Here is a 20,135-nt window from a genome sequence, read left to right as displayed (position 1 = left end):
CACCCTGCCAAACGTAAGCTGTTTAGCAGCCCCACATCACGCTGAGAGTAAACCTTCTTCAGGAAACCGGCAGAGACCACCACTGCCACCGCAAATCCAAGCTTGGGGTTGGGGTTTGGCTTCCAGACAAAAAGCGACTGGCAGGCAGCCCTCAAAGAATGAATGCACCTTTTCAACGGGGCTTCAATTAATGCCAGCCCAGAGAAACAGGGCCATGATGCACCTTCTGGGGAAACGACCACAGCCAGAACCGACGCGGACCATGAATTCACCGTTCGCAGTCACCAAGCCAGACGCTGCCCAAAGAGGAGCCGGCAGCAGAGGAGGAAGGGAAGCAGCGAACAGAACGCCGCTGTTTTCTGGTTTGGCTTGTTCGCGTGTAAAGGTGTATTTATGTATAAAGGTGTAAAGCTCCTAGAAACTCAGCTGGCAGGAGACAAAGCTGAAGCAGGTTGCAGCAGCATCAGGACAAGGATTTGTGACCCAGCAGCTGATCTCGCCCCATGTGCGGCAGGACAGCTTTGTTCAGAGCCCTGCTCCTGGGGAAACGCGGGACAAACATCACCATTGCCAGTGTTGTGGGGAGGCAGAACATGACATGACGGCTGAATCACGGCCACGTCTAAAGGAGAGATTTCTGAGGACAGCCCCCCAGAGCACTTTCCACCTCCACCCCATTCTCACGGACAAAAGCATTACTGAAGCTGCACATTTCTGTATCTTGGGGTGTGACAAGGGCTGCTGTTCACCCCTTTTATATCCTCCTACTCTTTATTTTGCTCAAGTGCAGCTTTCCACTTTGCAACCACATACGTGAGACATCAATGCCATCTGCAGAATGAACAAACCAGAGAACAAGACATTACACAGTAGCACTGCTTAAACACATAAGTCTTTGTCTTGTAGACAGTGACACTCATTTACAGGAGATTCCTGCAGATAAATGCATCCAAGTTTCTCTTTCAAAGGCTGCACTGTCAATCCACACTAATTAATTTTCACAGTATGCTAACAGTGAATTCCAACTCTCAAAACCATTACTTATGAGCTTTAAACATTTATAAACTCAATCTCCTTATTTCTCCGAGGTTCCACACGGTCCTGAACACTTGCTCTGTTCTACAGCAGGTTAGGATGATCAGTGATACCAAGACACAACAGGCAAAACCCTTTTCCACAGGGCAGAAGCACGTGTACTGCTGAGAACTCAGCCACACTGTGGCTTGTACTGACAAAATTTCCCGCTTGATGCATTGATTCCCTCCTGCTTATGACAAAACCTTCTCTGATTTTCTATAGTAATGTTCCTCAACATCAGCTACCTCCTACGGACCAAGTTGTGCTTATGGGGCCCACTCAGGATCATTCCACTTTGACTGATCTACCAGAAAGCTCATCCGTGCTCTAATCAAGGTCCTGCTCCTTGGGAGCCCAGCGACCACATGCCTCTTCCCCTGAAGTCCATCAAAAATCTCCGTAAGATCTCAATGCCGAACCATCCTCTCCCTACCAGATCCCCTGCTTTCCCTATGTTACATGAACTCCTTGCCTCACGTGTCAGTACTCTTCACAACCTGTCCCCAGCCTACCTGTCATCTTCCCACAACGGCAAATCCTGGTTTAGCTGCACCTGCAATACCAGGACCTACTTGATCCCATCAGAAAAAGAATCCGCTCGGAAAATCCAGAGAGACAATTTTCTCACTCTTCCAATTCTGTATTTGCTGCAGCACATCCATCCATACCAGTGGTTCGGGGCAAGTACTGGGTGAAGACAACTGCTGTCACCTGCAAAAAATCTGTACAAACCCATCTGGGCTAGGGTATCCTGTCATGTTTGTTACTCCATCCTGCTCCTCCCACAGGTTGCTGGGCTCTTCCCAGTACGGATGCTGATTTTTACCCAGCAACCTCTGTACAGCACAGGCAATCATTTAACTCTGTACCAGACCCAAAACCCAAATACCCATGTTATTAGCAAGGAGGGTTCTGGAAGCCACACATCTTGCTTTTGGATGAATAATACTGGAATAAAAGGAACCGAGCCAGAATGGAGACACCATTAGAGAGAATAGAGGCAGCAGTGCACCCAAATGATAGTCAGATTTCTTTTTCTATTTCTTTTATTTCACAAGTGAGCTAGAAGCAGTTTCCTGTGTCAGAGCTCCTCTCCCCAGACTTTTTACTGCCATTGAGGGTTGACAGTGCTACACACTTTTCCTGCAGCGTAAGGATTTTGTTTGTGTTAATAATTCAAGCTGCTGCCTGCAATTCCCTTCACCATTTACAGTCTAGCATCTCAGCTTAAAGCACTGATGAACACGACTTTACCTCGAGACGCCCAACTGTGACGACTGAGGTACAACCACACACACGTCATCACGCTAATCCTGCGCTGCAGAAGGCAAACTTCCGAAGGTACATACGTGCATGCACATGGAAAGGCAGCAGAGGAAGAGGGCAGTTGTCTACAGAGATCCACAAAGTCTGATCTGTTTGATCTTGCCAACAGGACCACCTTGCCAGGTGCTGAAGATCTGTCTCTTATTGACGACGAAAAGGACAAAGTCTGCTCGAGCATCATTGGAGTAAGGGAACTAATGTCTTTTGTTTTAAATTGAACACTTTAGAGACAGGCAGAATCCTATTCTACACATTAGCCCATACTTACCATTCATTTTCATTAAGGACTGGTTTAGTGCTATAGTTTCCACCTACAAAACAGGCAACCAGCAAATTCATTTAGTATTTGAAAACCCAGACCCTAGCATTATTTAGCATAACTTGCTGCCGATGCAGACCTTTATCTGCTTGTGTTTGTCTGTGGCTTTATAAGTGACCATCTGATGCAAGCTCCTGATTCATGAGCATACCAGCAAAATCAGCTCCTGCCTGCAAACAACAATACACAAGTCTCCAACTCACAAACTGGAAGAAGGCTTACCGAAGCAGCAGCTCTTTTGGAAGTTTTTTGTTGATCACAGCTTCATCATTGTTCGAGAACATCTGTAAAAAAAAACAATTTGAACAATTCAGCCATATATTTTCATTAAGGAAACAAAACCTACTTCTCTAGGGAAGAAGCTGCTGGTTAACGAGGCCATTTTGAGAGAGACATCTGGACCAATAAATTCTCCAAAGATAAACTTTGTACGCAAGCTTTCGAACTCCTGGATTGAACCACAGTTGGATAGAATATTACATCTGATATAGTTTAAAAAATGGTTCGAGAACGCTCTGTGGATTGACATATTCAATATAAACTGAGATTTTCAATTTAGCTATTAAAGTAAGTGACGATTAGGGTGTACTTGTCGGCTGCCACTGACTACCAAAGGTATCACCTACAGCATTACTACGAGCTGCCACCTGTGCCACAGCTCCGTGAAGGTACACCACCGCGCACCGCTTGAAAACCGTGAGGCGTAACAACACATCGAACGAGGAGATGGCAAACGGGCTGGAGGGAAGGGCCACGGCAAGAGCCACCAAGCAGCCCCAACAGCCAGCAAACGGAGGTGGAACGTAGCAGGACTGGTTTTCTTCGCAGAAAAGGGCACAGCACCGGTGAGCAGGAGCCCAACGAGAAAGTATTACAGCATTTTGTATTGCTCCTGCAGCGGACTGACTGGGAGCAGTCCTTGGGTGCTCAGGGGCAAACAGTATTTTTTAGTTATTTCTTTAAATCCTGAAGCATGGTTGAAAGGGAGATGTGACCTCTGGTGCTGCATCAGGAGGAAAGATGGTTCTGGGAAAACACCGCTGGGTTCTTCTAAGGCAATGAAGACAGAGCTGTTTCCCATGCAAAGCATTATCACAGTGGCCAACAATTTATAAATCTGAAATGGACCTTCTGGACCAGCTAAACTAGCTTCATTGGCTGCAAGAACAAGAGGAACTTCTTTTTTCAAATGAGTCCTAAGAAAAAAGAGACAGCAAAGCCTCATGTGTTTCTTGAGAAGTATCTACATATATTCAAAAGACTCGGTATTGTCTTGCCATGGTGAAAAAACAAACAAGCAAACAACCTCCACGCTCTTCTGCCTGTGGGAGGAATGATTAGAGTGATCTGTGAACTAAGACTGCTGAGCAGTGATGCCTGATTCCATTTAGAAACATGCTTTCAACAGTCCCAAACCCAAAGCAGGGAACAATGAGAATGAGCTTTAATTTCATTAACAAAGTTTCTTTTTAACAACTGGAACCACTGAGAACTGATCAACCCCAGCTACCAACTTGGTAAAAACTGCTGCTGAAATCGCAGTCTGGAAAAGCTGATTCTAATCGGTTGATTAAGTGCTCTGAATCGATTTAGTTGTCTGTATGCAAAGCAAAGAAAACCAGCATCAGCTAGGTCACTTAAGTGGCAGAGGATCAGATTAAGAGTTAAAAAAGGAAAGTAAGATCTTAGTGGCTTATGAAGCTGTACGCTAGGCCTGGCTGACAGAAAACAGCTTCTCCAAGCAGCAAATAACTCTGTACCTGAGCATCAACCCAACCCCATCACCTGTCAAAGAAACCATCACAGCTCAACGTGAAAAGCCCACGTGCTGCTGCTCAGAAGCTTTTTAATACGCTCCAATCAGCGATAACGAATTGACAACAGGCTAACGCCATCGGTACAAGAGAACACCAAACCCAATGCTTTTAGAGTCAAACTTTAAAGCTGTGTTTCTAAATCACAGCTTGCTTTTTAATTATCTCAAGATACTGAGGCATGATGCTGAAGTGGGACACGAACTCTCCAGCATTCTTTCCCAAAATGTCACACAGAAGAGGTGGTGTTTTCCCCCCCACAGCCGCTTTTATCACTTCCCACCAGAAGATATCACAAGTTAGCAAGTCCTAAATGGTCCACTAGACAGGCAACTACTCAGCCCGTTTTGCAGATAATTAAAATGGAAGTTTTGCCATTTCCCCAGCTCACACCAGTTCTGTCAAGTCTGTTCCCTCAGAGACCAGGGCAGAAGAGCATCTCCTCGAGTCACGGACCGCGTCCAGCCTCGGTGATGAACGCTCTCCAACGCCTGGCGGGGTCAGGACATTGCCGAGGCTGCCAAAGGAGCCAATGTGTGTGCACATGCTGGGACTGGATCATCTAATTAGATGGCTTAGCTGATCAGCTGGGAAATTAAGGAAATTCTGGAGAAAACTCTAACAAAGGAGAAATGCAGAGGAATTATTCATGGGAAAACCAGACTGATTTTTCTTCCCCCAGTTACAAGAATGATAGTGATCGGGCAGCTCTATCCTCTTTCCCATTATTGTCCTGGCCAGAATTTTACCCCTGAAGCAGCACCCTGCACAAAAAAGTTAAGGGAAACTGAAGGAGCAGATCAGACAACAGCAGGAAACTTCCGAAAAGGAACCAGAGTAGTGAACAGGCGAGGGGCAGGAAGTATTAAAATAGAGATTCCAGAGGCAGCCAGCAAGCCTCTTCTGTCTCATCTGGACTGGCGACGAGGCTTTGTCTGAATTCAGATTTTACGGTGAGAACGCAGGCAACAGTCCCTGCCCGTCGCTCACCGAGACCGTACGGCAAGGATGCTCGCAAACAGCTTTGTGCAAAACACAGGCGACTTCTTGCCTTTGGCCTGTTACATCGCTCGCGGAAAAAGCTTAACCTGGATCCCAGCGCAAATTGAAGCCTTACATTATTTTTCTGTAGAAGCTACGCTTCGCCCAGCGTTATACCAAAGGAACGTTTGGGGTTTTGTCTTACTGAAACAGTACTTACAACGGGACAGGGCCAAGGCAGGATGTGCTCCACGGGAGAACCTCAGCTCTGGAATTCCCTTTCCGTGGGAACGCCAGGGTACACCACCAGAGCCCTCTCCTCACGCCTGCCTGCCAAACCGCTGCTCAGATGACTGAGGCTGGGTGAAAACAGGCTGGAATCGGGATCTACTGCTAAGTCGTGGCAGCAGGTACAGCTAGTTAAATATACCAGCGGGCATTCTGACTGCCTGGCAAGTCTATACAAGACTGAAACTAATCTGAAAAAATGTTAGAGGCTATTCTAGACTTCCAGGCTTTTCAAATTACTTCTAGCGATAAAAACTAAATGACCTAAGCTTGTTTTTCCTAATATCTCTCTTAACATCCTTTCATACCAGGCGTTATTCAGTAGACTAACTTATTCTTGACAGGACACAGAAAAATGAATTTATTGTATGTAAATTTTATTGGCAGATAAAACACGGAATCTTCCGCAAAGCATCAAGTTTGCTGCTGCGTGAAGCCGTGTCCCTTAGGCAGAAGAAATGGAAGGGAATGAAATTCCTCTTAGTCTTCCACCCATCAAGACAAAGGCAGACCAGCAGCGCGCTTGAAAACTTTTGAAACAGCCTTTTCTAGCTAGAACAGAAGGGATAAATCTAGAACAAACACCATGGAAGCGGATACTAGGCTTCAAAACTTGTATTAAATTAGTACAGATCGCTATAATCTGCTACAAGGCAAAGGAAAACATGTCCTGCCTGAACACCAGAGCTGGGTAAAGTTTAAAACAGCGTGCTGCAGTTCCCAGTTAGGTTACTATAAATCTCTTACTGGTCTTCAGAGCAACATCCACACACAGTGGAAGTGATGGCTTTGCTGCCCTGGGCAGCTGCAGCTACGCAATGCCACAGCGCACACAGGATTTGGTCACTGCTCACTTCAGATGATTTATTTTTCCTGCAAATATTGTCATGCCAAGCTCTTCCACCAAAGCTAGAAAATGGGCAGAACCCACCGTTTTCCAGGGCATATGCCTGCTAGCAGTTTTATACTTCCCACAAAGAGGTTTTACAATCCATGGGATGCTTTGCACGTACACGCTTCAGCAGCGCTGCAGATGGAAACACTTCCCCTGTTCCAACAGGGGCTCAGAGGGAGAACAAACAGGATCCATCTAATTGCAACTCCAGCGCTCGGCACCAGCTTTGCAAGCCCAAGGAAATGACAAAACTGGGGGAACTTAATCCATAAATCAATCCTTTAACTCGCAAACCAATTAAAATGTTAATACACCATTTACATTTACTGTTCAATAAGAGGAGAATTGTAACCGTTTGGCTCCCAGTTTGGAATAGTCTGGTGCATTCAACATTTGACAGGTGCACCCGGAAGGGCCTGTTTTGCCATGTTTTTATTTATTTTATGGGGTTTTTTTGTAAGAGTATATGGCCAGAGGTGCTAGCAACAAGGATGATCCAGCCTCCGGTCACCCACAGGAACCCACCAGAACCCCCTTAACTTTCCTGTACCCTCCCACGGTAACTTCCCACATCTTGAATACTGTGTTCAGCTTTGGACCCCTCACTTCAAGAGGGATGTAGAGATGCTGGAGAGTGTCCAAAGAAGTGCAACGAAGCTGTTGAAGAGTCTGGAGCACCAGTCTGATGAGGAACAGCTGAAGGAACTGGAGGTGTTCAGCCTGGAGAGGAAGGGGCTTGGGGAGGGGGAACCTTACTGCTCCCTACAGCTGCCTGACAGGGGCTCTAGGCAGGGGGGCGGGCGGTCTCTTCTCCCAGGTAACAAGCAACAGGACAAGAAGAAACAGCCTCAAGTTACACCACGGGAGGTTTATACTGAATATTAGGGAAAATTTCCACATGGGAAGGGTGCTCAAGCCCTGGCACAGGCTGCCCAGGGAGGTGGTAGAGCCACCATCCCTGGAGGGGTTTAAAAAACGTGTAGACATGGTGCTGAGCAACATGGTTTAGCAGTGGGCTTGGCCGTGCTGCGTTAAGGGTTAGACTATCTCCAACCTGAATAATTCTATGGAAGCCCAGAGATTACAACCCAGAAGACAAAAACCTGGTACTTCCCAGGATGTATTTATGGCACCGCTGTGCTTCTCTCTAGAGCACCATCACCCAGAAGCGTTCCAATCAAGCCAGTTTATGAAAACAAATGGGCAGAAGCCATCAAAAGATACAGTTCTTGCAGCCTTACACTGAAGTCACTTAACGCAACACGTAATTGCCCATTTGTCGTAATAACTCTGCCCTTGCCTTCCAGAGTATTAAAAGTTTTGCAAACTGGCTCAATTCATCTGGTTGCGCAGTCCCGCAGCAGCCTGTAAGCGCTCGGTGTGGGGCTAATTAAACAGATTTATCAGCTGCGAGGCATTGCTACCAGCGTAGAAGACAGAGTTGCTACTCAGGCACTGGTGGTGTCAGCCATTCATTACAGGGCACAGCATCCAAATTGGGTCATCTGAATGACACCACCACGGGATCCAGGCGACAGCGCTTCACCGCCGAGCGTGCGACGGGTGACAGCATGTAATTACGAGTGTCCCCGCACAAGGAACACCTACATATGTACCCTGCTCATCATAGATGCAAAGAGGGATGCGAACAACAGTTGAGGCAAGCTCTGTAAGTGAAGCAACTCGTAGCAGGCATGCATTTGAGTTCAAATATAAAGTAGTGCGTGTCATTATTGCAGCCGCCCATTTAGCCTTTACGCAAGCCTCGCATTGTCATGGAGCAGGCTTCAAAAGCCAGACAAACACGGGGACACGTGGTTCTCTCCTTCAGGTCTGGTGCTGCTCTATCCATCCCGCCCAGAGCAAACGGATATTGTCAGTGTTCAGCGTGTAAATGAGGTGTCCACGTGCTGGACTGATGCAGCCGCTCACGGAGAGTCTGCGCTTCTCCCTACGACGTGACACAAATGTGTGGCAAGTGTTAGTGCAGAAGGCGGTACAGCTAACACCTACGGCTCCTCTCAGGAAATCCAGATTCCAAATTACATTTTGCTTCCCATCCGAGAACGAGTTGCTGTATTAACATGGAGGTCTCAATATCAGTTTGATGGATATTATTCCACAGCAACAAGTAAAAGCTTCTCCAGCGAGAAGAGCGTTTATTCAGCAGTTTCTGCAAGATTTAAGTATTTGCTTCCAGAAGAGTTATGCTCCCCTTACCCCCAGTTCCACGGAAAAGTCTCCAAAGACAGAGTGGCACAAATTTGTCCTTCCTGGCTTACAGAGAGCTGGCAAAGCTCCCCCTGAGCGGCTGCGGACCCCCACTCGGGGCAGGCTCTCGGCTGCAGAGCTCTTCTGCGGTCTGGGCTGGCAGAGGGAAGGGGCAATGCTTTCCTGTAAATGTCACATCTGGCAATAGTTTTGGTTTTATTGTTGGGGAAGGGCCGGAGGGGTGTTCCTATGGGGAACAAAAGTTTTGTTTTTCACTTTTTTTGTGTGTGGAAAAACACACTTGAGAAGCCTCTACAGGAGTTATTGCAACATTTGCAGTTTACTGGAAATAATTAGGAATATTAATGTACAGAACACACAGCACAGTTAGCTGACATTACCCTAAATGCTCAAAACTACTCTCTGTAAGCAATTCTTACATTACTGGCTGCATTTTTAAGAGAACAACAGTTTACTCATCTGACATACCAAGAAGATTTTCCGCTAGAACAGCAGTAGGGACTTTTTTTTTTTCTCCAGTCAAGTGCAGTTTAGACATACAGACATACCAGACTGCCTTGCCTATATGACAGCAGACGCTGAAACCCACCATCGATTTTCCCAACATTTTGTTCCGCAGAGTTTTGCCCACTAAAAAGACAAAGAGCAGAAAAAGGACAGAGCAGATCTGCAGCACGACATGGGTGGTCTACAATGAAGGTACATCTCTAAGATAGACAAACACTCACGTCCCTCCCAGCATCTCTGACGCAGGAACTTCAGAACCTGAAGTGACCAACATCCAGCGCAAAGTTCCAGTGCCACCAAAATCCTACTTTGCCACCAAACATAAGGGAATTTACTACATAAAGTTTCAAAGTTGGTCATAAGGACACACTCGCTTTCAGTTTGACTATTTGCAGAGCTTGTTTCTGCGTAACCCCCCAGATATTGTTATGGGCACCGAGGAGGAAAGGAGCAGCATCCCTCTCTGTGTCTACCTGGACACAAACGTGGTCACACACAGAGGCAGCGTGATTCAAGACCTGTATCGCCCCGCAAAGCACTGAAGAACATGTTCAGCTGGACAAGAAATGCTACCATCAAGGTTAACAGGATCTCAAGTATTTGTCCGTGTTTGTACTCGACACAAGCTAAACACCAGCGAGCCAGCAGTGCAGTACAGCTGCTGCACACATCAGCTAGGGCGGGAGTATTTACTGCACTACTGACAGACACAGCCCGTTTTCAACTGAGACTGCATCTGGCATCAGCAGGGGGAGGGGGATGGCTAGTCTTAAAAATATATATATATAAAAAAAAAATCACATGAAGCTTAACTTTGGAAGCATCAGTGCCAAAGCCAACAACCCGGCACACGGCGTTAGCCTAGGTGCGGACTTTGAACTCAAACATTTTTCTGCTAAAGTAGAAAACTCAAAGCGCAACGGAGAAAAAGGGATGACGCTTATTTAGGGCTCGATGGAATTAGCAGCTAGCAAAGGCACTCGACTCAGTCGTTACACCCAGACTGTCATCCACCTTAATGTTCACTCCAGTGAAAAAACACAGGGTCTGGCACCCCCAGCCCCTCGAGAACGCAGACCGAAAATGTGAAGCTGCCCAAAAAGCATGAAAAAAACAACAGCGCACGCTGCCACGGCCCGGGGACATGGTCAGGCTGATGCAGAGAGAAGGAAAGAAGGAAGATGGACACCCGTTTTCAGTACAACCCCCCCCCCCCAATAGCGAGACACCCATACAGGTGGGCAGCAGGAAATGAAAACTATAAACAGTAAGTACAAACATAACCAGTAAAGTCTTTCATGCCTCTGTATTCAGCAAACTTCACGTGAAACAAGTACAGAATTTTAAAGCATACCCTCTTAAGAAGCCACAAATTATTCATAAATATTATAATTTTAAAATATAGCAACTTGTTTCCTTGCATAAAGAAACGGCATAAGACAAACTTCTTACAGCGGCCTTACAAACACAAAAGAAAAAGGTAACCGTGTGCCGAGGATGAAATTTTAGCCGTTCTTTAGACCCAAAGCCCACTAGATCTTTGGTCCACAAGCAAATAATGGCCAGACCCTCCACAACTACTTATGACCACAGGAAATTAAGCAATTAAAACCAAGACAGAAAACAGACTGCAATTATTAGAGAGTAAATAATGCAGCCTGGAAACTTGTTTTTAAGCTAGAAAAGGTGGGGAATCAACAGTTGCCATCATAAATTAAGGATTACATATGTAGCTGGCATATTTTGTCAGTTTACATCCCCACCCAATCTGGATGATCCAGACATTTTGGAGATTAACCTTCAAGGCTCTGGAAGAGTTTTTTGCTGTTGTGAAGTGAAAGAAATTAAACACCTGTACAAATTTGTTCAAAGAGTTTAAATCTTGACGAGCCAGAGATGCCCTGTGAGGTGTTCTTCAGCTATACAGCTGCTGGCTCACATCCAAAAATCTAGCATTACTGGTAGTATTTATATCACTTTTATCTGCTCCAGTCCATATGGAGGAGACGAACAAGCCCAGTACAAAGTCACTGAAACAAGACAGGACACATGCCAAACCCAGCTCATGGCACACAATGCCAATCTAGTGAAAAAAAAAAAAACAACCCACCAAAAAAACCCACCACCACAAAAAACCCCAAACCAACAAGCTAGGCATAAAACACAAAAGAAAAACGTGGAATTCATTCCATACTTCCTTTGGAAAAGCTCAGTGAAGCTTGGAAGTGACTTCTTGCAAGCACTGTCAATATATACTAACCCCTCACTTCATTTTGGTCAAAAAATACTACCAATGAATAGGGCTCAAATAACCAAACATCACCGACACGCACCGAGCACCAGTTCAGAAGTGCTCCTTCCCCAGTACAAGGCTTAAGGGAAGCGGGAGTTTCAGCAGGCTGAACTGCCTTACTGGAGGCAAAGAAAAAAATGACACTGCAGAGATAGATCACACAGAAGTGACAGTAAAATACAAGGACACGACACAAAGCATAAAGTTGTTTACATCCACAAGCAGTCCGGACTGGCTGAATTTTCCTTCTAGCCTTTTGTTACACAGGGACTTTTTTTTTTTTAAAAAAAAAAAAAACCAACAAAAAACCCAAACAAAAACAACCAACAAAAAAACCCCAAACAAAACAAACATCCAGTTTAATCTGTTAAAATCTCCAAGGAAAATGGCTGGCTGTCGAATAAAGCCGCTGCTGTGACAAACTCCATCCTTAGCGGCTGTGATGCTCCGGCATCCTCCCACGGCGTTTGTGTCGGGAGAAGCGGGGAGCGCGGAGCAGCCGGCTGCCTCCTGCCACGCACCGTGCCACAGGCACCCTCGCCAGCCTGGCTCAGCACCAGGGCTCTGCTCAACCACAATCGTGACTAAGCAGTACAAAACCGAGACAAAACAGACCCTGGCTGAAAAGGTTTACTATAGGCTTAATATGCCTAAAAATAGCTCAATAGGCAATTTACTCATACACCGTCACATCGCTTCTTCCTCATCTGTCGTCGCTTTGGAAAAGCTTAAATTTCTGCTGGCGATAAGTAGCTGGGGTACGGATGAGCTACGCTTCTGTGTACCCTGACTCCATTCTGCATTCAACAGCAAGGTTAAATAAATAGCTGCTTTGTTTTTGTTTTTGGTGTTTTTTTTTTGATTCAGCAATACCAAAAGCATGAGGCTGAACAAAAAAATTAGTCAAGCCCTACAGAAATCAAGCCCGTGATAAAGAATTGCCTGCTGCGCGCATCTCTGACGTCACCGTAACGCAGAAACTGCCACAGAGGAGAAATTCATCAGGTGATTTACGTGCAAATAGAGAAGGTTATGTTGTTGCATTCAAAAAATAAACCTTCAAAGTCAGATGTTCAAGGTGAGGTACCAGAAGACTACTTCTGATTTAAGAAATACCATTTCAACTGGAAGCACTGCATGTGCTATATGCTGTATTTTTTCCAAACCTAGAAACAGCTGTCAGATACCAAAGCACGTTCCTAAGCTTTTTGTTCACCTGTTTTGTTCTCCTATCCCAGTTTTGGCTGTGAGACAGTTTCCCCACAAACAAAGCATCCCCCAACTACAACTAAAAGCTCACTGTGTTTTTAAATTGCAATTGAAAAAGGCACCACCAGCATTTTAGTTACCCGACTTCTCCTGGCTGACGTAGGCTGCAGGAGATACACATCTGAGAGTCCTGGTAGGGACGCAGGGCAGAACCTGAAGCAGCCTTGTGACAGCTTGGGGAAGCAGAAGCTTGCAGTTAATCGGCTTTGTCTTTACCAGAAGTTGTATCTGGTGCTGAATGAAAAACACCCTCTGAAAACATTCAGCGATGGCTCGCGTGTCCAAGAACTGCAGAGGTCAAAGTTAGTTGGCACGATGCGGTAAAGAGACGCAGCAAGAAGCAAAACTACCACATACGCTGCCATCAAAGCTGCTTTTGGGCAGCTACTTTTTTTTTTTTAGCTCCATTAAAAACCTCAGCATCCTACGAGTGGTCATCTTGGTGTTTTATGACCTATTACAGACATTTGTTTTAAAATGATGCTGCTTTCTCACACACACACCCTTCGAAGTTTGAAATACACACTGTTGCCCACAAAAACAACATCCAACACCAACGAAGAAGGAGAGTAAAAATAATACAAAGACTTCCTGACTTCACAGGGACACAGCCTATGGCCATGGACTGTGCTACAAAACACCCACTATCTATTTATTTTTTGCTTTCTAGAAGCTCATTTTAGCAGGGTAGTGGTTTACTACAAATGCCCTTTGAGTGAATTAAAAAAGAAAAAAAAAAACAACCAAACAACAAAACACCCAGAACCAAACCCAAAACCAGACACATGCTTCAATATTTTCAGGCTAGAATTGAGATTCATCTAGCCCTCCGAGTACGTACCAAGGCTCATCACAATTCAAATAAGCTTCTTTGCCAAACAAATTTCTTACAGTTCTGTCCCTCTCCAAAATCTACAGTTCTATTTTACCGGTAATAAGGGTTTTTTTCACTATTGGGTTTATATTCAGCTATTATCTAAGAGATGATGATGGTAATATTGGTGTATATACTTGGAAATAAAGTCAAACGACTAGTTCTGTCTCAAAAACACCCCCTACCCGAGGTGAGGTGTGAAGGGCATGGGGTGAGTTTGCCACACGTAAAAGGATGGTCGATCTGAAAGCAAAATTGACGGGTCAGCCAGGCACGTCCAACCACCCGCCACGCACAGACTCGGGTCCCTCCACAGAGCTGCGCGGTTACACGTTTCATCCCGTATCAATAAGACTAAACCACTCATCGGGTTGCCTTTCATAATGGGATGAGTCAAATGAAATAACGCAGCGAGGTGATCCAACAGTGAAAACAGTAATTACCTGATCTGTCCCAGGCCCCAATTAATAATGGGATCTAAAATAAGATGAGACATACCCGGGCACACAACAAGCTCCCTAACTCCCTTTCCTGTTACGCAAGCCACAATGCAAGACGGACGCAGCCCGAGCAGTCAGGCTCCTCTCCCCGGGAACACACGTGCTCCCCCTGAGCGGCTGCTCCAAGGGAAATCACCTTGGGGAACCCCCGTTTCGGCCGGAGGCAGCACTCACCTCGATAAACACAAGAAAAGCCGCAGGCAGGCAAGCCAGGCCTCGGGCACAACACGCCGCTCTTCATGTGGCTCGGGCCAAATCAGTGACGGGTCCTTAGCGGGTGCTGCCCCGGCGATTTGTACTGCACAACTGTCAGCAGCGAACAGGGGGAGGAAATACAGGTTTTCGGCATTTTTACTTATAATTCTTGTTGAAATTACTGTTGGCCACGGCCAACATTTCCACTCTTGCCCAACTTGCAAGCACAGCTCCTTACAGGGGAAGAAGGAAGAAGAGACTCCCATTTGGCGGCGTGGGGGGGAGGAAGAAAAAAAAAATAAATTTTGCAACACAAGCTTGGTCTCTCAGGTGACATGGGCTAAGGTCAAAGCACACACACATAATCCAACGCTTGTAAAGCTGCTGCTCTACCTAATTACGGCAGGGATGTGCTGGTGGCTGCCTAGTACAAAGACTACAAGGTGAAAGAGCTAGGAGACTGAAACTGAAACTTCCCCCAAGCATCAAATTAAGAAGAAAAAAAAAAAAGAAATGAAAGTAATCAGAATTTATTTCCAAAATACCTTTTATCAGTCAGTTCCCCATCCTATGCCTTCTTTGGCTTTTGGCAACTTGCCTAGAGTGCCTGTATGGCAAAATACAGCGTGTACACCACAAAGGAGAAATCCACAGCAGCAAGGATTTCTCCCCTTGGCCCCCTCCTCCAACAAAAAGCAGTTTTCTTCTTTAATCCTTCCCAGTCTCCCTGTAGCCTGGGTCAAGTATCTCTGACTCAACCAATTTGCCTTTTGCTTCCAGATCTCGCAGAATTCCTCTTCCCTCTGCTACAGCATGGAACGCCACAGGACCAGCACGGTGGGGGTGTGAAACACAAGTTACAGTTTACATCTCTTACTATCTTAACGTTTAAACAAGCACTTTGTACACAATAAAGTAACAATTTATTATTCATCTGTCAAAAAAAGAGAAGTGCTGGCTGAAAAATTATTACACCTAAGAGCAGCATGACATAACACCGAAGTGAAAAAAAAAAAAAAGTATGGAAAAGCTGTCAGCTCTCAAACCCCTCCCAAAGCTGCATTTTTTTTTAATTAGTGAGAAACACTGTCAGAATTTAAGAGCCACATTATTAGATACCTGCCAAAATAGAACCGTCTCAATTCGACTCCACTACCTCATGTCTTCACGGTGCCGTGTCAGCAACAGTTTATCTTGCCGTATAAAAGCCACGGAACGTCACTTTTTGCAAGTTTCTGCTAGAAAACAGCAAGGAGATACCATGGTGGGGTGCAAAGAATTATTGATACTCCCTGCCCGCTTTGTTTGGGTCCGCCTGTTTACACAGCCTCCATCCCTCGAAATAATAAAGCCCTAACCAGAAGGATAGAAAGGAGCACAGGAGCAGCCCAGCAAAGGGAACAAAGACAATCCCAACAGGATCAGCTCTGAACTGTAAAGCCAAGCAACCCTGAAATACAGGAACAGCGTTTAAGACTCAGGAACCCAGCAGATTCAAAAATGGGATTAGGGTAATTAAGATTATTCAATTCAGCTTTCTGAACAGAGGCAGGATTAATTATTAGAAGGCAACTCTATTTTGAAGCATTTTAAGTTTCTCATTTTGCTTTCAGCTCACCTCATTTCATAGCAGCTCTAAATTCAAGACCCAGGAACTAAAGAGGCCACTAGCACGGTTCAGACGAGTCAGGATTCCCTCACATTGGGGATCCCAAATCTAGATGAGAAATGCTGTGAATTGCACTGATGGATGCGTTTGTCCGACTGACAGCACTCCCAAGGCTCGTAGAGACGCTTGTTCCTCAGATACTTCCCTGGAGTTCACACTTCATTGTTTGTTTTGGTTTTTTTAATAGGACAAAACTGCCCATAAAGAAACGCTTTACAGCCAGAATCAACTCCCGCTAATTGGAAGTTGTGAAGACTCCCTGAGGAAGCTGGAAAGGATGATGTGCTTTTTTTTTTTTTTTTTAAAGTAGTGGTGGTTTTGTTTAAGGATGTAGAGGAGACTACATGAATTGCTCACAGTCCAGGGGAAAAAAAGGCAACTATAATCATTTAAGCCTGACAACATGGCTCAATGGAACACAAAACACTGCAGAGGAAGAGAACCCTTCAAAGCCCGGAGTCTGTTGGTGCTGAAGATGCCCACAACGTGACTGGTCTAACACCAAAGCAGCCACTGGCTCATAGAAAACGCTGCTGCTGATCGCAGGGCGGTGGTTTTGTGCTGGCTTACCTCCCTCAGCTCTCAGCATGCATCTAGGTAAGCGCTACCCATCTCAGAGCGGTGCCGCTGACCACATCCACTCTGCTCTGGAAGCCAGAAAGCTCAGAGGAGCACTCTGCCCTAGACGATGATGTTTATTTTGATGATGAGTTACTGACAGCAGCGAGCTGGGGAAAGCAAGCCTAAGACACTTGGTCTCCAGATGACATCCCGGGCCAGAAAAGCATGGATGAAACAGATGAAAGAAGTGATGAGAACTAGGGCCTTTGGAAAGCAAACAAGCCCTCAAAGAGTAGAGTACCAGTCGCACAAAAGCATCAGATGTCGTCACATCCCCTCCAATTTGCTATCATTTCATTGTAGTTCACCAGACATCCCGTACCGGGTACGACAGGAGGCAGAGAAATGCCAAATATAAGCCAGGATTGTGATCTGTCAGGGCATGTTCCATATTAAACCGACACCACAAAAAATTAGGAGTCAATCTGGGTAGTGTTTTCCCTTTTTGTTTGCTTTGCTACAGTAAGTGGTTATTTTCTCTGTGGTGGCCACACCTCCTATAAAAGGGACTTATTTAGAATATGCTCATTTGGCTGGGCATGCCAGAGTTCATTCTTTCATTTAAAAGAAAGAGAGTTCCATTCTTCCTGGAACAGACAGCTGGCCACACATACGTACCAGAAACCCATATGCAAGTCAAATTTAAGCAGCTTAGCCCATATTCCATTACCATATTTCATTATTACAGTAAGAAGAAATGACTATTAAATCCAATCTAGATTGGATTTTAAAATTACCCAACAAGAATGGTTCACGAATCTGTTTACATGGCTTAACAAAAGGCAATAAACCAAAATCTGAAAACCCAAACGAAACTCCCCCTCAATAATTCACTTGTTAAAGCCTCAAACCGACAAAATACATATTAGTCACAACTCTGCATCAAGCTATTTTTACCCCAAGATAAGACTCCAGACTCAAAGGCCCTACTTACCACTCCTCAGCCAGGGGAACTACCACAGCAGTCAACTCTTGTCTCTAATCCGGAGGTAACGCAGAGGGCTATGTAGGAGGAGTACTAATCACCAAGCATTCAACCCCGTGCTGTCTTCGTTGATCTTACAATATTCAACAACTTTGAATAGCAGCTTCCAGTCTCAACACATTTTTGCATAATTGTCCTTATGTCACATTAAATATGAACTATTACACTAAAAGGCACGCTCTCCTCAGCGCATAGAACTTTTACTTTTAAAGCAGAAACATTAGAAACTGTTTTCTAGAAAGGACAGCTGCATTTCTACCCATACTTCCCCTCTGAAAAAATAAATCTATTTATAAGTGTGAATGCACTGACATGTTAAGAAGCTTTTTCAGACCAAAACACTCTCACTAGAAAACCAAGTATTTAAAGCAGAAGAGTTCTAAACTCATCCCTTCCAGGATATATAGGTGAGTGGGTCAGAGATAATCAATGCTAGGGCTAATAAAACCACACCCTTGATTTATTAACCAAAACATATCCAAACCCCAGGATAATGTTTAAAGGCACTTCTGGTAGCTCAAAGTAAGCCTTTCTATAATACGCTGACTCTTCCTGTACAAAAATAGAGTAAAAAAAATAGTAATTTTAGACCTCAACTACTCCGAGCATTTTACTTATTTTCAACTGGGCCATTTTTTACTATAGGAAATGATTTACAATTCCAGCAAAAAAAGCCCCACCCAAACAAAGCTCTTCCTCACTTTTCTTCCCCGATGAACTAGGTGAATCTTATTTTGGTAAAACCCCGATGAAAAGCTTTCCCAATATTGAAGTGAACTCCAGTATTTCAAGACAAAGGCTAAGCAAGCAAAAAAGGCCACTGCTGTATGAGAAGACGTTTCCCCACGGAAGACTGCTACCAACGTGTTTTTATTCTTTACTCTGCCCTGTAACCAGCCACTCTGCAGTAATAAAAAAAAAAAAAAAAAAAAAAAAGGAAAAAGATGTGTCCAGCCAGGAACAGACTAGAACGGTAAAAACAATAACCCCGGATAAAACACGTTGCGCATGCAGCCTTCTCTTTCTGAGTTTCCAGGTTTAGCTCAATGTTTTTATCGTTTGGATGCTACAGAAACAGGACTATTCCAACACTATTTAATGTGAAACCATTCTAAACAGACATGCTCCTACTTATTTACAGCGGCCGACACGGATTTGAGAGAGGAAGAAAACAGTATCATGTGCAATATTACAAAACCATTATTTGCTGCACCTTCCTGGACTCCAGGGCCAGTTTCCTGACGAATTCAACGCTGATCTCTGTGGAACTACACTTCAGTTTACCATTAACCAAGTCTTTTGCCTTGCTAGCCTTCCTCTTCTACAAGGAGGTGACACAGCCACATCTTTACCCTTCCAGGCTCTTTTCCTCCCGTGTCGTCCTCGTACAGAACACGAGCCGGGCGGTCGAGGGAGGGAAGGGGCAGGTATTTTCATCCTCCACAACTGCCTCTCACAGAGATGAAAAGTAAACCCGGCTGCTGCCGCTCTGCCCGCCGATGCCCCCCTCCTCCCCCACCCGGGGAAGACAGCTGTTCCAACAATGCAGAGCTGGAAGCAGCCCTGGCTCGCCCGGCTGCTTTGTGCCATATTCTTTGAATAGATCTTATTGTTTACCGCCATCCCCCCCCGCTCCTTCCGTCCTCTCCATCCCCCCACCTCCCCGTAATGATTTTTTTTCCCGGCTACTGCCCAAAAAAAGACAGGACGGGGGCACCACCACCCCCCCCCCGAGCCCACCCCCCCCCGGAGGCTGCCCTGGGCTCCAGCCCCTTCCCACACTCTCTGCTCCAGCCACTTCCCCGCAGCAACACGTTGCCAGCAGCCCCGCGCCCCCCCCATAGGAGTTTGCATCGGAAGGGGGGGGGGGACACCCCCAACCAGGGCGAGGGGAGGTTCTCACACACACAGCCCCCCCCGCGTCGCAGTGACAGGCCCAAGCCCCCGCCTCTACGCACCCACAGCCCCCCCCCCCCCCCCGCACCCAGCCTAGGGTAAAGCCCCCTCGGCCTCATTCATATAGCCCCCCCCACCCCCGAGTTTGCTACAGGGCCGCGATGACCGGCTATGGGGGGGTTGGGGGCGGGGGGTGTCGCCCCACACCCCAACGCCGTGAGGGGACACACGGCGCGGCCTGGCCCCCTCCCACCCCGCCTCTCCTCAGCCGGGCCGGGCGGCCTCGCCCCCGGGGCCTCACCTCAAAGCGGCTCTTAGTGACCCCGTTCATCTCCCTCCGCATGGCGGGGAGGGGGGGGAGGAAGGCCGGCAGGGGGAGGAGGGCAGGGGGTGC

The 20,135-nt window shown here is 46.0% G+C and overlaps 1 protein-coding gene across 3 annotated transcripts in view; it reads right to left on the bottom strand.

The window, feature by feature from the left end:
- Window positions 1-20,135, bottom strand: part of FBXL20 (F-box and leucine rich repeat protein 20) — a 44,123-nt gene extending 23,988 nt beyond the window's left edge. For 2 of the 3 annotated variants that reach the window (XM_055697467.1, XM_055697468.1), the window contains exons 1-2: window positions 20,043-20,135; window positions 2,945-3,006 (exon numbers count right to left, since the gene is read on the bottom strand). In XM_055697467.1, coding sequence (XP_055553442.1) covers window positions 2,945-3,006; window positions 20,043-20,084 — 104 coding nt within the window. In that variant the 5' untranslated portion in view covers window positions 20,085-20,135. Of the gene's footprint in view, window positions 1-2,944; window positions 3,007-14,549; window positions 14,668-20,042 lie in introns of those variants that run through there. The other variant, XM_027805645.2, reaches the window with a different exon arrangement.

Source organism: Falco cherrug, chromosome 20 (genome assembly GCF_023634085.1).
Source record: "Falco cherrug isolate bFalChe1 chromosome 20, bFalChe1.pri, whole genome shotgun sequence".
Lineage (NCBI taxonomy): Eukaryota > Metazoa > Chordata > Aves > Falconiformes > Falconidae > Falco > Falco cherrug.
This window is presented reverse-complemented; position numbering and strand designations above follow the sequence as displayed.